Genomic DNA, 16,497 nt, shown 5'->3' with positions numbered 1-16,497 from the left:
GTGGCCATTTTTGGGAGGGTGAGCTGAGTCCCTGGGACGTCCCTTGTCAGCAGGAGTAAATTATATGATGCGTCATGGTTGCTCAGTAAATACCCAGACTTACAGTCAGCACATTTTAATCGAAGCCTTATCTGCGCATCCAGGAGAACTGCATGCAGGTAGGGGGGGTTTTTCCGCTCAATTTTCGCTTGGAGCTTTCTGCATGTTAAAAGCACGGACCCACACATTGACTATCTGCTTAGCTTAGGGCTCGGGCGAATCCAAGCCGTTTCGGAGGTTTCGTGGGGTTTCTGTTGCCTGGCGCACTTTGCCGTCTCAGGTACTGTTTGACGCACGGAATGCGTCCCGGCTCTAAGCCCGCGGGCGTCACCTTCGGTGACCTTTCGACCCAAAGCCTCGTCCCGAACGTGACGCCTACAGCGAGAGCGCGTTACCTTCATGGGCAGGGAGGCTGCGGTTCTGCAGTATCACAGGTCCGTGATCCGCTGTAATTTCAGAGTGCACCTCCTAAGCCTGCTCTTTACATACTTACTGTAAAGCACTGACGAGCCTCTCGATACGTGCTGGTGGGCCCGACTGTTAATCGTAAGTAAAGCTGGTAGCCCTTAACATTAATCTGGTTAAAAGATGTAGTGGCGGGGGGGGGGGCTTGGAGATGAACCTGTACAGTCCTTTGTCATGAATGACAACATCTCCTAAGACCCCTCTCTCGGTGAATCCCCGAATCTTGTTACCCGTTGGCTCTCCCCTCATTTCGCTGCATCGACTGAAAGATTGTTCAGGCTACGCCCGCTGATGTTCTTTCACCGAGCGGCAACTGCTGATGGAAAAACTGGGCATGTGACGGCAAACGGGCAGAAAATGACCACGCAACAGTGGCAGTGATCACAACAGGCGGTAATCTGCCATTCTCGCCAGGGGAGGCGGTCCCTCCCCTTCCTTCCCCCGCCACCACCGCCACGACCACCCCGTTTTTTACCATCCGTCGACAAAATCCAATTCGTTTAGACCCCTCCGCAACTCACTTACTGGGCTGCATTCAATGGAAATCTAATTCCGGAGACTGAACATCCTATTATCTGTTTCGGTCAGACCCGCATTTGCGCAAAGTGGGGATGAATGGCGGGTCTTCAGGAAGAGGCCGGAGCCGCGGCTCCACGGTGTCCGTCGCCTTTCAAAGGGTAAAAGCCCTGCGTGTCGGTCTTGAGTGTCCTGTAAATGTGTTAGCGTCTTAGCGAGCGGGCGCGCCGACTGAAAACCTCGGTAATAAGTTTAGCGGGACCTTCCCCACGCTGCACGGTTCCCTCTGCGTTACCATTCGATACCTACAATGTAACACACTGTCCGTTTTTTTTTTTGAGTGAATCAATGAAAGAAACCAGCCTCATTCGGTTTATATATTCAATACTATCCTTTTGACATTATTTTATTGGAAATGGATTACAGTTTTAACAGACATCCATTCCACACGGTATGTCTGGGATTTAGTGGGATTCAGAAAAAGTAGCGTTGAGTGGTGTATTCATTCAAGTGCAGCGGAAATGTGAAATTCACCCAGTAAAAGTTATGTATCTTTATATGTATTTTAATGAAAGCCCTGTCTCTTGCCCACACTTACTTATTGCAAATCCCAAATCATTGTTTCATACCTCAACTCTCGACTCCACACAGCGCAGCTTCTGTTTTAAAGGAATGATGTTATCGATCCGGAGCAACAGAGGCCAGGTACGAGAGAGCGCTTCGAGAGCGTTTCGAGAGGGCTGTGTGTTTTTTTGCCGTCTCGGTTTCTTCTCCCTGAAGCACAGCGTGTTATTGGCGGGGGGGGGAGCGCTCCCTCCTCGCCCGCGTCTCATTAGCTCCCGGTAATGCACCGACCTCGCCGTGACCTTCCTGCATTAAGGGACCATGAGTCTGCGCGCGTCTGTAATTACAGACCGCCTACGGTGACAACCTCGCAGCCCGGCGTCTCCAAACTCCTCTCCCCCCCGCCCCTCCGCCGCCCCAACCCAGGCCCGGCCCGGCTCCACCTGGCCCCAGCGCGTTTCGCGGGAAAGGCTGAACCCCGCCGCGACCTCCCTGTGGATGCGGTCCATGCTCTGCCATGCGTGTTTCCACTCCAGAAAAGAACACAGTGGAGGGGGGTACCTGGGATACGTGTTCTTGGTTCATGCACAGATAAATGGGTATCAAAAATGGGTCTCCAAAAATCTGCAGAAACTGACGCGTATACATACTCTGCATCTGTAACCAGGGCACTAAAACACGGAAAATGCACAGGAAATATTAGCACGAATGTGATGGGGGAACCCAGGGACGTGTATTTTATTATTGCTACACCAACAGCACACACGTATATACTTTGACCTACTGAGAGCGTCCAATCACATACTGTACATACATAAATGTAGGCAAGAAGCACAAGACAGATACGCCACGCTGTAACCATATGGCCGGACAACTAGCTAAATGCAATAAAAGAATAGAGTGACCTGAAGGCATTTAAGATGCGGAATTAAAATCCGATGAAGTTCTCAAAGTCACGGCTGCGTAGCTGCGTTTCTTGGCGCCCCTGGCTGATACAGAGAGGGGCTATGCTGTTTTTATTGTGTGTGTGTGTGTGTGTGTTTGATTTACAGGAACAGATCACTTGGCGATTAGTCATCCTCTCACTAGGCCCTGCCATCTGTGAGACTGGATTCTCAAGGCGGGCCCGCGCGGCCTGCTGCCGCCGCTCAACTTACTCTGACGCCTTTCTGTCGCCGCCGCCGACCAGCGAGCAGCTACTTCCTCTTCCTGCCCCTCGTGACACGGGCCGGCGCTTCCCCCGAGAGCCCGCCCGCCTCCCAGCACGGAGCCGAGGCCAGCCCCCCCGAGCCGAGATCAGCCCCCGGCGCCGAGATCAACACGGAGATCAACCCAAAGCTGGGAGCAATCCGAAGCTAAAGACAGCCCAGTGAAGGCAGGACCCAAGAAATCAGATGTAAGAGAGGTGACCACCTGAGAAGTCACAGCCCAATAGAGAGAGTCCAGCCCAATTCAACCTAACAGTGCATTTGGTACTCTTATTGTCAGCCAGGGGAGTTTAAACATGTGCTGTTTCTATTCCTGTTTTTTTTTTTTCCAGACTTCGGGTTCCCTGAAAACCCTTTAACAATGGGTGTTCTAATACACTGATGTATAACGTACAGATGCTAATGCACTTTCTGAAAATCTTTACCAGGGTAGTCAAAAATATTCCACAAATTTTAATCTAAAAATCAGACAGAGGATATGGGAACACGGCTCTTCTTTTGTCAAAATCTTGAAAATCACAGGACTTGCAAAACTCTTGAATCTCAGTGCTACCCAAGACAGTTTACCCACTCTGGCCTGCGTAAGAGCGCGAGCTGTTCTGTCTAACGCTCTGCCTCCCTCTGCTGCGCCCCTGGCAGGCCTGGGTCAAGAGGCGGGGATATGCTCTGCGCGAGCAAATCAGATTGAAAGGCTCATTACCATACTGCCAGAGTCACCCTGGGCAAAGGACAATGCCCTCTGACCAACCAGGCTGGCCGCTCTGAGGTCTGTTAAAACTCTGCGCTACTGATTGGCCCGCGCGCCTGCCATTCAAAGTCCTCTCTGCGCTCACTGGTTTTGCTTTACCAGGTTTGATGGATAGATGGAGTGTCCTATCCTTTGCTGCTCACCTGCAACACTACACCTTCATGTATACAGATTCAGATACAGACAAGAGTATAGATGCAGATACCGGCCACTGCATGTTAACTGCTTGTATTTTGGCTGTGTGCTTTTTCTGCGCTTGTTATTTTTATTGCAGCTGTCAATTTCCTCCCTGAAATTCAGCGACATTCACAGCCAATGCGAGCTGCTGCTCTCTGCGAGCGTCGATCGGCGACTGCCCGTGCCTCACACTTCCTGTGTTGGTATTCAGCGGCGCGTTCAGATGTCAAACCCACACGCAGGCCGTAGATCTCACCCCTCCTTTCGTCAGTTTTACACTCATTTCAAAGGTGGGTCTTGTGAGAAGTGTGGACCGTGTCCATTTATCCAAGCACCTCTCTCACAGAAGTGACAGTTTCTCTGAAACTGACGCTTACACATTCGGTTTCTCGACAGTTCATTATTCAGTTTTTTTTTTTACTCAGAACTGAACCCGCCCCCCCACACCCCCCGCTGTCACCTTTCATAGCAGCACCTGCCGTTCTTTCTCGAGAAACTCGCCAGTCAGAAGACCCCTGACACGTTCATAGGCGTTTTTCAAGTGGCTACCGGGTCTGGAGCACACCAGACACCTCACGGCGTTCGTGCTGTAAGTGACTTGCGACTCTCCAAAGCTGTAGCGCCTTAGCCAGCCTACAGACACCTCACAACAACTGTGTGAATGAGCTCTTCTGCAAGTGTATGCAAAGTGTGACAGCAAGACTTTTCTGTGCTTTGCCTGTGCAACGTGGGCACCGCACCTCACATCAGACCTGTGACTCACATGCTCAACTCGATGGTCTTGGGTGCCGCTGTGGAGAGACGCGGCCGTCACTGCGGGACACCACACTCCCTGACCCCGCTAAAAAAAAGGGTCACGCTCTTATTCATCTAGCGGGGTTCTGCGTCCGCCTCACCTTGCTGACCGACCTTGCCCCAGACATCCACGCCGACACACGCGCGCACCACACACACACACACACACTCGCGAGAGAGCGTGCGGCACGTGCCTCGTTCAATCAGCACTCAGTCACGCCTTCTTCACCATCTGAAAGAGTTTATATGGGTTCCTGTCCGTTCAGGCGTTTCCTGTTATTGCTGTCAAATGTATGCCATGTTGTTTTACTGCGCCATGGTTTTGTGAAATGTATAAACACGGACGCGTAAGTAAACAGCAGTTCGTGTCAATTTTACAACAGCGCTCCGCGTGATTACTTAAGTTTGACGCCGCTATAAAGGATTTACCCGTTGGCTCAATCAACATTTGTCTTTCACTTTGGCAGACAGTGAAACGTCAGGGTTTTTTTTCCTCCTTCACGGTTTGGTTGCGATCGCCAAAGTGAATGAGAAAAATCGTGTTTGCACGGCACCAAAGGGGAGCCTGCATTTGTTTTCAAAGGACAAACGTTCTTTGAACCCGGGGGTTAGTTACTTCCTCTGGGCCGGTGGATCCAGAACACGTGACTACGCGTACGTCGTGACTACTCTGCGCTGTAAGTACGTTGCAGGGGGAGGAGAGCAGCATCGATTTTGGCTCGATCTCTGCGGAGACCTGGAGCCTCGCATTAGCAGATCAAAGGGGCCGGGTCCGCGGCAGCCGAGCTCGGCTTTCATCTCTCCGCGCCGGCTCCGCTCCTTCCTTTAGGAGTCGGGGGCGCTGGCGGCGCCGGCGGCACATGTGTCTGCTGCGTACCGTGTGCCGTGCGTGCACGTGGCGGGGCTTTCTGTGGTCAAGGTTACCGAGACGCTGTAAATCCCAGCTAACGGGGCGAGTGAGCCCGACCCCTCGCCGCCGTCTCTGTGCGGCAGTTACGACTTGAGAGAGAGACGGACACAGTTTGGTAATAAACAGGCCAGAGACTGGCTCTGGTTTTCTCTTTAAGAATTAAGTGGAGAGATGGGGGCGGGAGCTAGATGGGGAGGAGGAGCTTCTCCATTTAAGTGGACGCAGGGGAAATGGGGGGTGGGGGGGTGGACGGAGGCGGCGGTCTCACCTCTTTCTCATGACACCGAATCGCAGCTCATCCTCCTGCTTGACGTCGCCGTGGTCACCATTGGCTCTGTCGCTGCCTTCACTGTCGTCGCTGCTGAAGGCGGACGCCAGCTCCTTCTTGGGGACCCGTGTCGGGGGTAGGGGGGTGGTGCGCTTCTCCGCCAGGCGCCCGCGGTTCTGCGCAGACACACACACACGGGGGGGGCCCTTGTGAGGACGCGGCTCTCCGCTCCTGAACGCTGTCACCAGAGCAAGCCAGCATGCGCGTGGCGCTAAGGTCGCAAGAGCCGAAGCATTTCAAGAGGCCGCTTATCTATCGATCGCCCGGCCGGGCGGCTTTACAAAGAGGAACCAATTCTGAGGACCCGGCGTGCAACAGCAACTCACAGACTCGCCTTCAAACCTAATTCAAAGCCACTGACACCTGCCTTACAGTGGCCATGCAACAATATTTCTCACACCCTATTCAGAAGAGCAAGACCAGACTGACAGCTCTCATCGATTAAAATCAAGCAATTAAAACCTAGAGGTCCACGACCTGAAGAAGTATGAACGTCATACCTTCCTAGATATCTGGGGCTTTGTGTTGGCAAGAATTGAACCGTGCTACAAAAAAAAAATTCTGAAGGAAAAAAAGGACTTTCGCAGCAATATAATAAAATCATTTTATGGCCCTTATTGTACCTGAGAGACAGTTACTTACCGAGAATGAGGGACGTGGGGCACATAACTGCTCAGTTATTTATCACCAATTATTCGAGCGCAGGGAACTGCCACAGGGGCTCCTTGCCACCACGTCGCACATGACCGAAATGAAGCAGCGCCAATTAAAATCGCCGTTAACCCACCCCCCCATCTAAATGTGCCTTAAAATCTCTCAGCTGCACGGCCTTACAGTCTGAAAGGAGAGAGCGAGCTGAGCTGAAACAGCAGTGTAGAATGGTGCTCGTGCAAGAGCGCTAACTTTGCTGAGAGCGCTAACATACGCTTTCATAGAAAGGGCTAATGCTAACTAATGCTTCATTGAGACCGCTAACACTTGTATTTTTTCAAAGCGCTAAGACTCCCATTTGTTGAGAGCACAAACACTACCATTCGTTCAGAGTACTAACGCTCCCATTCATTCAGAATGCTAACTTTCCCATTTGTTTATAGTAAGATGTACATGTTCCCCCCATGGAATGCTTGCTTGCAGGTAAGCCAGGACATTTATTTTTTATTTTTCAGTCTGTATGAGAATTTCTTTGCCGTTGGTGCATTAGATTATCTAACATACATTAAGTTGGCTGTAACCGCAGTCATGCTTTCTGAAGGACAACTTCAGTCAGATCACCAGTGTTATGCCCACTGTAGACATCTCCCCACCAGCAGCAACTGCTGCTAAACCATGGACGGCCAGGGACGGTGGCCTTACCATGACACATAACATAACATGACTGAAGTGCAACTGCTGCGTCCAGTTTCGTCAGCGTCAGTAACTCGGTCCCCACATCCACTGAACGCCAGCCGCAACATTACACACTTCGACAAAATAAACGGACGGCACAGTGAGAGAGGCAGCGGGTGGCACTTTTCGCACTTATTTAGTTGAAAGGAGGCGGGGTTTCGCTGGTCTCTGATGGGCGGGGGTACGCGTGTGAGGCACTTTGTTCCTTATTTTAGTTTTTTAAAACTATGCTCCCCACCATTTGAACTGTCCTTTGCCTTACAGGTTTTAAACAACCTAACTTCATTTAACAAGCTTATTTTACCAGCATTTATTTATTTATCATTGCGGTCATTACTTTGACCATTTGAATTGGGTTTGTTATTTTGCAATCGGTAATATCCCATGATAAACCGGATGTTAAAGTAGGTCAGTCGTATTACCATTATTCTATCTGTGAATGCTCGCTATGAAGCACACCATGACAAGTTAGTTAAGGGACACAGAAAGTAATCTTCCTTTTCCTCTTCTGTTCTAATGAGAGTGGGGAAATAAAGGGATTCCTGACCCTCGGGGGCTCGGCGGGTGAAGCCCGACGACCGTTAATGTGACCCGAAGAGGTCGCAGCGGATTAACGGCCCTCTGTCAAGCTGGAGAGGGAGAGGCCGCGCTCTCCAGAGGGCCTGGCTCTGAGGGCCCGAGCTGTACGCCTCTGCACACCGGCGTCCTCTCTCTCCCTGAGACTCTGACTAGCCCTCCGGCTGTTCCCTCCTCCGCACGCCTACCCTACACCCCCCTGCACCTCCACACAGGCACACACACACACACACACACACACACACGCCCCCCAGGGGCCTGTGGCAGGAGTGGCGGGCTGGGGTGAGAGCGAGGGAGGGGGGGGGGGGGGGGGGGAGTAGTGGGGCTAGCCAAGAGGCAAACAGGTGCAACTGCTCTGCCGGATCCTCTCGAGCGGCATACATTCTGAAAAGGATGGAAAAAAAGAAAAGAGGCGGGCGTCCCTGAGGACGATCAGGGCCGCACAGCTCTCGGCAGGCTCTCCTTTCGCTTTTCTTTTGGCGAGGTGCGCGGGGATTCATTCTTTATTTTTTACTCTCCCTCTCCTTTCTCTCTTTCCTTACCCCCCCCCCCCTTCTCTCTCGCGCCTTTATTCCTTCAAAACCCGGGGGTTGGCGGCACGACGGCTTCGTTAAAGTTTCATGAATCCAGGTGGGGGAGGGGTGGAGGCCGGGACGCCAGAGCTTGGGGGCTTCCGAGCTTCGCCTCCTTCCCGCTTTCTTCCTCGTTGTTATTGTTTTTGCTTTTGTGGTTCTCTTAAGGCGTGCGCGCACACACACACGCACACACGGGCACAAAAACACACAAACACGCCAAATCTCTTCCATATGAGCAGGCAGCACTCCCCCACACAAATACACACACACACACACACACACGGCTGCTCCAGTGCGTGTGTAACGCCCGCTTCTAGCAGGACTGCGAGACAGACCAAACAACGCGGGGCGGCCGCCTGTGACTCGGAGACGCTGTGGTGTCGAAAGGCTGGGGCCTGCAGCTTAGGCGCTGTTGGCTTCTCTCCCCTGCCATTGGCTGAGCACCACGTCGAGCGGCACGGCCCAGATCCCCAGGCTGGTCACACCTCCGATCATTAACAGTTTAGCCCCCCTTGCTAGCGATTTACTGACAGTTCAGATTAACGCGGCGGCTCAGAACGAGCCACTGGCTGACAGTGGCTTCTGCGGAAGTGAACGGCGCAGCCTGTGAGAGTTTGAGGAGAAGAGTGGGGCTGCAGGGTTGGGTGGCGGAGAGAGGCTTCATCCCCACTTCACCTAGGCTGGATCGCTGCAGACAGACACTGAAAAGGGGCTGCTACACATGGACACACCCCTGCCCAGCTCCTCCTCTGACCGTTCAACCCCCTGCCCCCCACCGAGCCCACCCTCCAACACCCTCTCACCTGCCCCTAAACATCACCCTTCTCCGTCCGTGAACCCTAAGATTTACTCTATTTCCGGCAACTTCCGCCAGGGAGGTCATTCCAAAACGGCGAGCTAAAAAACGCAAGTGATGCCCCACACGCGAGCACGCGTACCGCCAAAAGAAGCAAGCGCAAATTCTAATTTTAATATCATCCTAACAGCATTAAAAACTCCCCTGAGTGTTCTCTTCTCGTAAGAAGAAATATCCTCCTTGAAAAAAAAATCGCATACACAGAAGCGCCTTGGAAAGTTCAATAATACAGCTTGATGAATGGACAACAGAACCAAGAGATAGGCTATTCTTATCATCTTTTTGGTCTTTTCTGATTCTCAGAGTCCTGGCTCCAGTAAGCATCCTTTTTCACCATTTTAACAGCAAAGCAGCAGTCACCTTCTCTCTATTTTCAAACATGAGTATATATATATTTTTCTTATATAACGGACAAACAGGGGTGAGGAGAGCCGAAAAAGGTAGCACGTGCTCAGATGCTCACAGACACATTACAGAGCCAAGACACTCTGCGAAAGCACGGTGTGTGGTCAAACATCAGACGGCCACGGAAACAAAAACATTTCGAAATTTCCAACGAGCTGCTCTGCTGTGAATACCTCCTCCCACATTTTTATTTCTGAAATGGGCTATGGGCTACGGGCCCAGCTGAGTTGAAGCACACGCGCGCAGACACGCACGCAAACACGCTCACCCGCCACGCAAATGCCTTAAACGCTTGTTGATTACATTCATGTTTCATGTGTTCCTACCTTAATTAAAATTCATTCCTAATTAAATCCTGTATGCTTTCATTTGAATGCAAAATGCTGTAATATCAAGCTGCCATGTTGAGTGGGCCTGAATTGAGCAGCCTTGACCCTCAGTTGTGAAAACTTTACAATCCGCACACACACAAACTCACACACACACATAAAAACACACATACAAATGTGCACTCTCTCTCTCTCTTTCAGGTTCAACACCTACAGCTAGCTACATCCCTCTGTTGAGTGAAATAGCTGGGGCCACCTCGAAGAAACCAGAGGAGCAAAAACAGGAGGAGAAACCTTACAGTGGAATGACTTCTGAAGGCAGCCATGTTTCTGATCAGCTCTCTCACATCACCTTGCCGTTGAGCACTTTGCCTCTGAGCCCCTGATGTTGTCCTAGTCGAAATGAATGGCCTGGCAATGCTTTTCCTCCTTTCTAACTACTTATTCTATTTTCTTGGCATGATCCGGACAGTTGACAGATCCTTGGCTATGACACTGATGTATGTCAATCCATCAAAACAAAAGACAGATGCTTCTACTACTGACACCTGTGTTAACCTGTGCTGACTGCAGTAGTCGTACCTTTTGCTGGCAGAGTAGAAAAAGCTCAGTGTGTAGTATCCTGCCTCAAACATCTCTTCACATGACTCTGGCACATTCGAACGGACAATACATGTGTATGAATTAAGGCTCTCTGTGCGATGCGCATTTTACAGAGACCGCTAACTCAACCCAACTGCATCCATTACGCTGTCTGCCAGCCAAGCAGCATCTAAACCCAAAGGAAAATCAGTGGCGTTTGTCTTTTAGTTCTGTGTAGGAAATTTCTATTTCTATTTCAATTCACTACTGAAATGTGCTGGATCATGTCTAAAGTAGTCATTAAATACGAGAAAAACAGAAGCGAGCGTTCAGTTCCGTGCGACAATAATTGCCAAAACAAATTATGCGTGTACGATTATTACCGCGGTGACATGTATAAATGCATAAATGCAAAAATGAGTGACAGTCGTAGATACATACATTTATACATACACGCATGCACGCACACACGGAGCAGTAGCTGCCCGTGGCATTCCTGCAGCTGCGGAACTCTTGCGCCCCCCCCCCCCCCCAACCTTCTCCCCGGGGGATGAATGCCTAATGAGTCACGCGCCTGTCTGCCGTAACCTCTCAGTGTGTGAGCGCGTGGGCGGGACGGCGGGCAGAATTGGCGCGAGCTCAGGGAATGGAGAGGGGGGGAGAGAGAGAGAGAGAGAGAGAGAGAGAGAGGGAGAGAGGGAGGAGGGGCTCCCGGTTGCCACACTGGCTCGCTTCACTGGCGCGTTCAATTAAAAAAAAAAAAAAAAAACGAAAATATAAATAACCGCTTCGACTACATTTGCGGGAGGCTGCAGCTAGCCATTTAGCTAAATCAACATGTTTCACGTGTGTGCTGATGGTAATCCTACAGTATTTACGCATTAGCACTCTGTTCAATTCGAAATATAAAACAAAACAAAACCAAAAAAAATATGCAAACAGTTTACTTAACTAGCTAGGTAGTTATGCCGTATATGTCTACAAAGTTTCAAGAACGCGATTCTCTGTTAGGTATTTTTATCACTTGAAAATTCGACACTGGTGTGGAAAAAAATCACGTTTTGGCTGCTGGGGAGAAAAAATAGTTTAAAATCAGTGTTGGAGGGAAGCCACGAGAGCAAACTGTAACCCCCCCCCCTCCCGCCCGACCACCCCCCTGCCACCCCCCTGCCCCTCCGGGGCTCGGAGCGGGGTTGTCTCGGACCGGTGAAGCAGTTCACCCGCGCACTAGGAGGTCAGTGGCAGCGCAGCGATGCGTGCAAGCTCCGCTCTCGCAGTGTTTGTGCGGGCCCTGCAAGTCAAGCGCGGGAGGGTTTTATGGACAGGTAACGACACGGGCATTCTCACTTTTCTCCATCTCTCTCTCTCTCGAAATGTAAAAAATGTGAGGAAGAGCACTGCCTAGGGAAGCCCAGCAAGAAAGAAAGCTGTACTCGTGGTTCTTTAACAAACTATGAAATGAAAGCTGACTTTTTAAGAAGTAGTCTTAGATATGACAATTCGCAGTATTACTTAAGTAGCTATCACTGAGCTTGATCTAATTCGGTTCTCATTTCAGTTCTCATTTTATTTCTCACATACATACAGAAAGCTGTACTCTATATCCAGAAGTGTGTCATCATGTCACTTTCTGTTAGAAAAGCTTTGATGTTATAATTCTGTTGAGAGTGAGGTCATAGGGGAGGGAGTGTCTAAACATAATCTATTGTCAGTTACATCACATCACATCATAGCTGGGCACGGTGTTTTTCAGTATTTGTGTAATAATTCAAACGGTGCAGACCATGAGAAGGACAATACTGACCTGGGCCTGCAATTCTTAGGTGGGGATTGCGCCATTGACTATGTGCATTTTTGTCTCTGGACTGCGCAGGCGCCAGACCACGGTCACAATGTACTCTACTAAGATGCCGCCATTTCTTACTTCGTGGAATTTGGAAAAATGTGCAGTCACACCGAGAAACACTGAAGCTGACCACACAGACCTCAGGCCCAGAAGCAAAGAGTGAGCAGAAGGCGGAACAGCCTGCTGGCAGGCAGCACGGAGGTTCAACTTCCTTTACTATTGTCGAGTAACAATCTGACACATAACCATCCACCTTCAAAGGGACAAACTTTTCTGCCCGTTTCCCCAAAGTGCTCCTCCAACCTATTGGCATTTTATGTACTGTAGAGCAGAAACAAAGGCCTCAGAGCCAGCAACACGTTACTTCCCCATCATGTAGCTGATCTTGGTTTTGTGTCATGGAACTTTTTTTTTCTGCTCAGTAGGAGTATGACAGAAAGCAGTCACTAGGTATTCACAGAGAAGGACTCTTTCCCTTTTTGTGTTGCTGTGGCTTTGATGTAGTTTTCCAGGGCACAAGAGTCTGAGTTTGCACCATTTTTGGTTTCTGTCCGTGTTGTTTTGGGCACATTGTATGCACAAGTGTGTGAGACAGAGTGAACCTGTGTCTGTCTATATGTGTGTGTGTGTGTGTGAGTGAGAGAAAGAGAGAGAGCTTGCAAATGTATCGTAGTATGTTTGTGTGTGTGTGTGTGTGTGTGTGTGTGAGAGAGAGAGAGAGAGAGAGAAAGTGTGTGTTTGCGGGTGTGTGTATGAAAAAGAGAGTGTATGTGTGTGTGTGTGTGTGTACTGTTGCATGCACTCTTCCCTGCCAGGGTCCAGATCTCAAAGGGGGGGGGGGGGGGGGGCTGGCATGCACTCCCTGAATGAGAGACTCGGCGTCAATCTGCTGCAAATTTTCAGGGGTTATTTAATTTGCTCTAATTTAATTTGATTCGCAAATGCAGCAGACTGCTGGGAAGCGGGAGAGGCCGCCGCCGCCTGCCCGCCGCCGTCCCGAGGAGGGATTCCGCCGTTGCCATGACAGCACTGCCTCAGTGCCGAGGGGACGAGGGAGCCAACAACACCCCCCGCCCTCCCTCTTTCCCACCACCTCTACCGCAACCGCCCTGTCTCCACAAAAACGCACTCTAGCCCACATTCACTCAGGCCTCCTACAGCGTGTCACAATGAGACACTGAGCTTTCAAAAGCCTGCCCTGCAAGCACTGCTCTCTCCCATCATAGCAGGTTCATCTGGCCAGAGGAACCCGACACGTTCATATTATTTTTTCACTAATGTTGTTTGCTATTAGTCTTAAGAGTTATTTTTGTTATTATTTCAGCTGCTTGCACCAATGTCATTTGCAACGTCTGCTGGACTAGACTCTCAACAGCTTCTGGAAGACTGCAATTTAACATCTCACTTTGAGAAACGTAGCTAAAGCGCTGTTTTCGCGTTCTACTTGTTCTGTCTGGCTGGATCTCCTGGTTAATTTGAAGGCTTTGAATCTGATCAATATTTCAGAGGGGACCAAAGTGCGCTCTTGAATGCCGAAGGCGTTCATCTGACTCAGGAGGCCAAATTAAATATTTTACTTGGGTGCATTTGTTTTTGCGAAGGCCAGATAGGCCCTGATGCCGTTTCCTGTCCGAACTGCGTAAAACTGTCAGCCTGTAATGATGACAGGCATCACATCCCGTAAGGCTGACGCGTGCTGCGGCCAATCAAATTTAACAATCTCTGACTTGTTAGAAGGGTGTGAAGGATCCCGCGAACGCAGAGGTTTGCGTGGGCTGCTTCTCGTTCTCCGCTGACCTCGGACTCGGGCCGGTGTTTCCCGCTTTGCTCCCTCTCCCACCACCGGGTGCCACCTCACGTCAGTAACGAGCCATTTAATTATTGAACGCCGGTGCTGACTCACTGGTAGGAGCCTTGGCCCAATTTGCAGCTTTGGTCCGGCGAAGTCAAATGCTGACTGCAGAGGGCCCTGCCGTGTAGAGTAGGAGAGATGACTGCATGGGCTTCTCAGGTTTCAAACACCTCTATATCTCTGCATCGCTCTGTTTTTATAGCGCGGCACCGGCTTGTTAATCATCTTTTTCCATCTCTTTCGGCATAGCCATCACCTTCAATACGCTCACGCAGACAGACCATGAAAAGGTACGCTCACACCTCAACACCGCCCCCCACGACCAGTCCCCCAAACATATGCCCCTACCGGTTAGTTGTTTTTTCTGTTTGTTTTTTTTTTACCCTACCCAGCATGCAATGAGGGAAGCCCCTGATTCGAGGAGATATTTACGAGCCGGAGGAGAGTGTAATTTCCTCTCGACCTCCACAGGTTCCGCTGAAATAACAGAGAGAGGGAAGCACATTTCTCCTGGGAGACAACAGAAACAGCACTGGCCAGGCTAAGCACTCTTAAAGAGACACTAACCCCCCCCCCCCCCCATGCACTCAATTCCCTGGCCACCTCAAACATGCAGGGTTTACACACTCCATATTAAAGCATGTTGTTTTGAAGTGCAGTGTATTTGGATGGGAGGAAAAAACCAAATTACACAGTTATACTCTTACACTATTACACTTTTTACCACTGTAAAATATAATTTTGCTTCAGAATGACTTGTCTTTCATTGTTGTGCTAAATTGATCATGTTCCAAGTCATTAAAGACCAGTTTAGATAATGACAGGATAGTTAGGGAAGTTCACATAGCAGATTCACATAAGGTGCCAAACACACGTGTTTAAGCCCAATACATGTCCAAGAAAACACTCCCTCATACTCTTTAGAAAGACTTAGCTATCTGGCTCCATTCTCACAACATAGCTGAAGAAGTTCCACCAAGACCTTGATAATGGGCAAAAGAAAACATAGTCTACAAGAGAATATCAATATATATGCTTAAATATAAACACCAGAAAATACAGCCTTGGAGAACCTGAGATATTCTAAGTTGTTTCCATGACAGCTCCTCCGCAACCCCCCACCCCCATCCCACCAGCCTCGACAAAAAAAAAAAAATAATTGTGAGATCTGCCTGGCAACACGTTATTAAAATGAGCAACAAGAGGGAAAAAAAGACCAGCGAAGGAGCGAATCCTTGCGTAGCAGACTTCTCGCTGCCGGCCAGCTGTGCGCAGAGAACTCTGGGGAATACCCCAAGAGAGAGAGTCAGTTCCGCAGCGTGCCTCCCGTCACCCCAGCCCTGGTAATGAGCCTTGTGCGGGGACCGGCCCTGCGTCCGCTCGACCTCGGAAGCACCCCCCGAATTTATGCCTTCAGATGGGTCACCACAAATGACAGACGAGTTACGCCGGTGCATCAAAACCTTGAGTCTGAATTTATTTTAACCTGACGCACTATTTTGATCTGGTGAGATCCAGGGAATCTGTTTCTAGGCCTGGTTACTTGTTAATGAAGAACAAATAATGCTTTCGGGCTGTATCTCCTAATATCTCAGTCTTGTCGCGCATCATTTTGAGTGTGTGTGTAGTGTGTGTGTGCGCATGGGAGTGGCTCATCTTGTTTGTGTGTTTGTCCGTCTCTTATCTACAAAGATCGTGTGACCGTAGGTGTGGGCCTGTGTGATTCAAAACTCGCTGCGTATTAGTGAAAGGCAAAACAAGTCCTAAAGGCTGACACGCAGTCAGGATATTTTCATTTACTAGTGTGATACCATCCAATACTATCGGTTTTGGTCTGTGGATTGAAGGGAAAATGACAATATCCACATCCGTGCTGCGGAAAGGATCTGAGGTGGCACCAGACCACGATCTGATGTTCTTTTCCAAACAGCAAGCAGTGCCCAAAATCATGATTGTGTGCTAAGCGGTATCCTACTGGATGCACTGACCGTTAAAACCAGCATTTTTTTTGCACACTCTGTTTTGAACTTGAGGCTTTGTTGACCGCCAGCGCACGCCATGTTTAAAACACATTCGGTTATTTATTTGATTTCTGAGCTGAAATATCTGGGAACTCCGGGGCTGAGCTATGATTCAGCAAATATATTTACTGGCCTGTGCGTCTGCCAGTTTCATTCCTCAACGGGTTATGATAAACTCAGTCACAGATGAGGACTTTTCAGCACTCCGCCTCGAGTGTCCAGCGAAACACCGTTGACATACTTGCGTCTCGTCCTTCAGCAGCTATTCAGCATTCCTTTACTGACAAACTTTTTTTCCTCCTGATTCATAATCATGTGC

General features: G+C 49.8%; 1 protein-coding gene across 5 annotated transcripts in view; it reads right to left on the bottom strand.

Annotated features, from left to right (window-relative positions):
• Positions 1-16,497, bottom strand: part of samd11 (sterile alpha motif domain containing 11) — a 64,704-nt gene that overhangs the window by 41,653 nt on the left and 6,554 nt on the right. For all 5 annotated transcript variants that reach the window (XM_036532222.1, XM_036532224.1, XM_036532223.1 and 2 more), the window contains exon 3: positions 5,691-5,866. In XM_036532222.1, the coding sequence (XP_036388115.1) occupies positions 5,691-5,866 (176 nt within the window). The remainder of the gene's footprint in view (positions 1-5,690; positions 5,867-16,497) is intronic.

This window comes from Megalops cyprinoides, chromosome 6, assembly GCF_013368585.1.
Source record: "Megalops cyprinoides isolate fMegCyp1 chromosome 6, fMegCyp1.pri, whole genome shotgun sequence".
In the NCBI taxonomy this organism is placed as follows: Eukaryota; Metazoa; Chordata; class Actinopteri; order Elopiformes; family Megalopidae; genus Megalops; species Megalops cyprinoides.
This window is presented reverse-complemented; position numbering and strand designations above follow the sequence as displayed.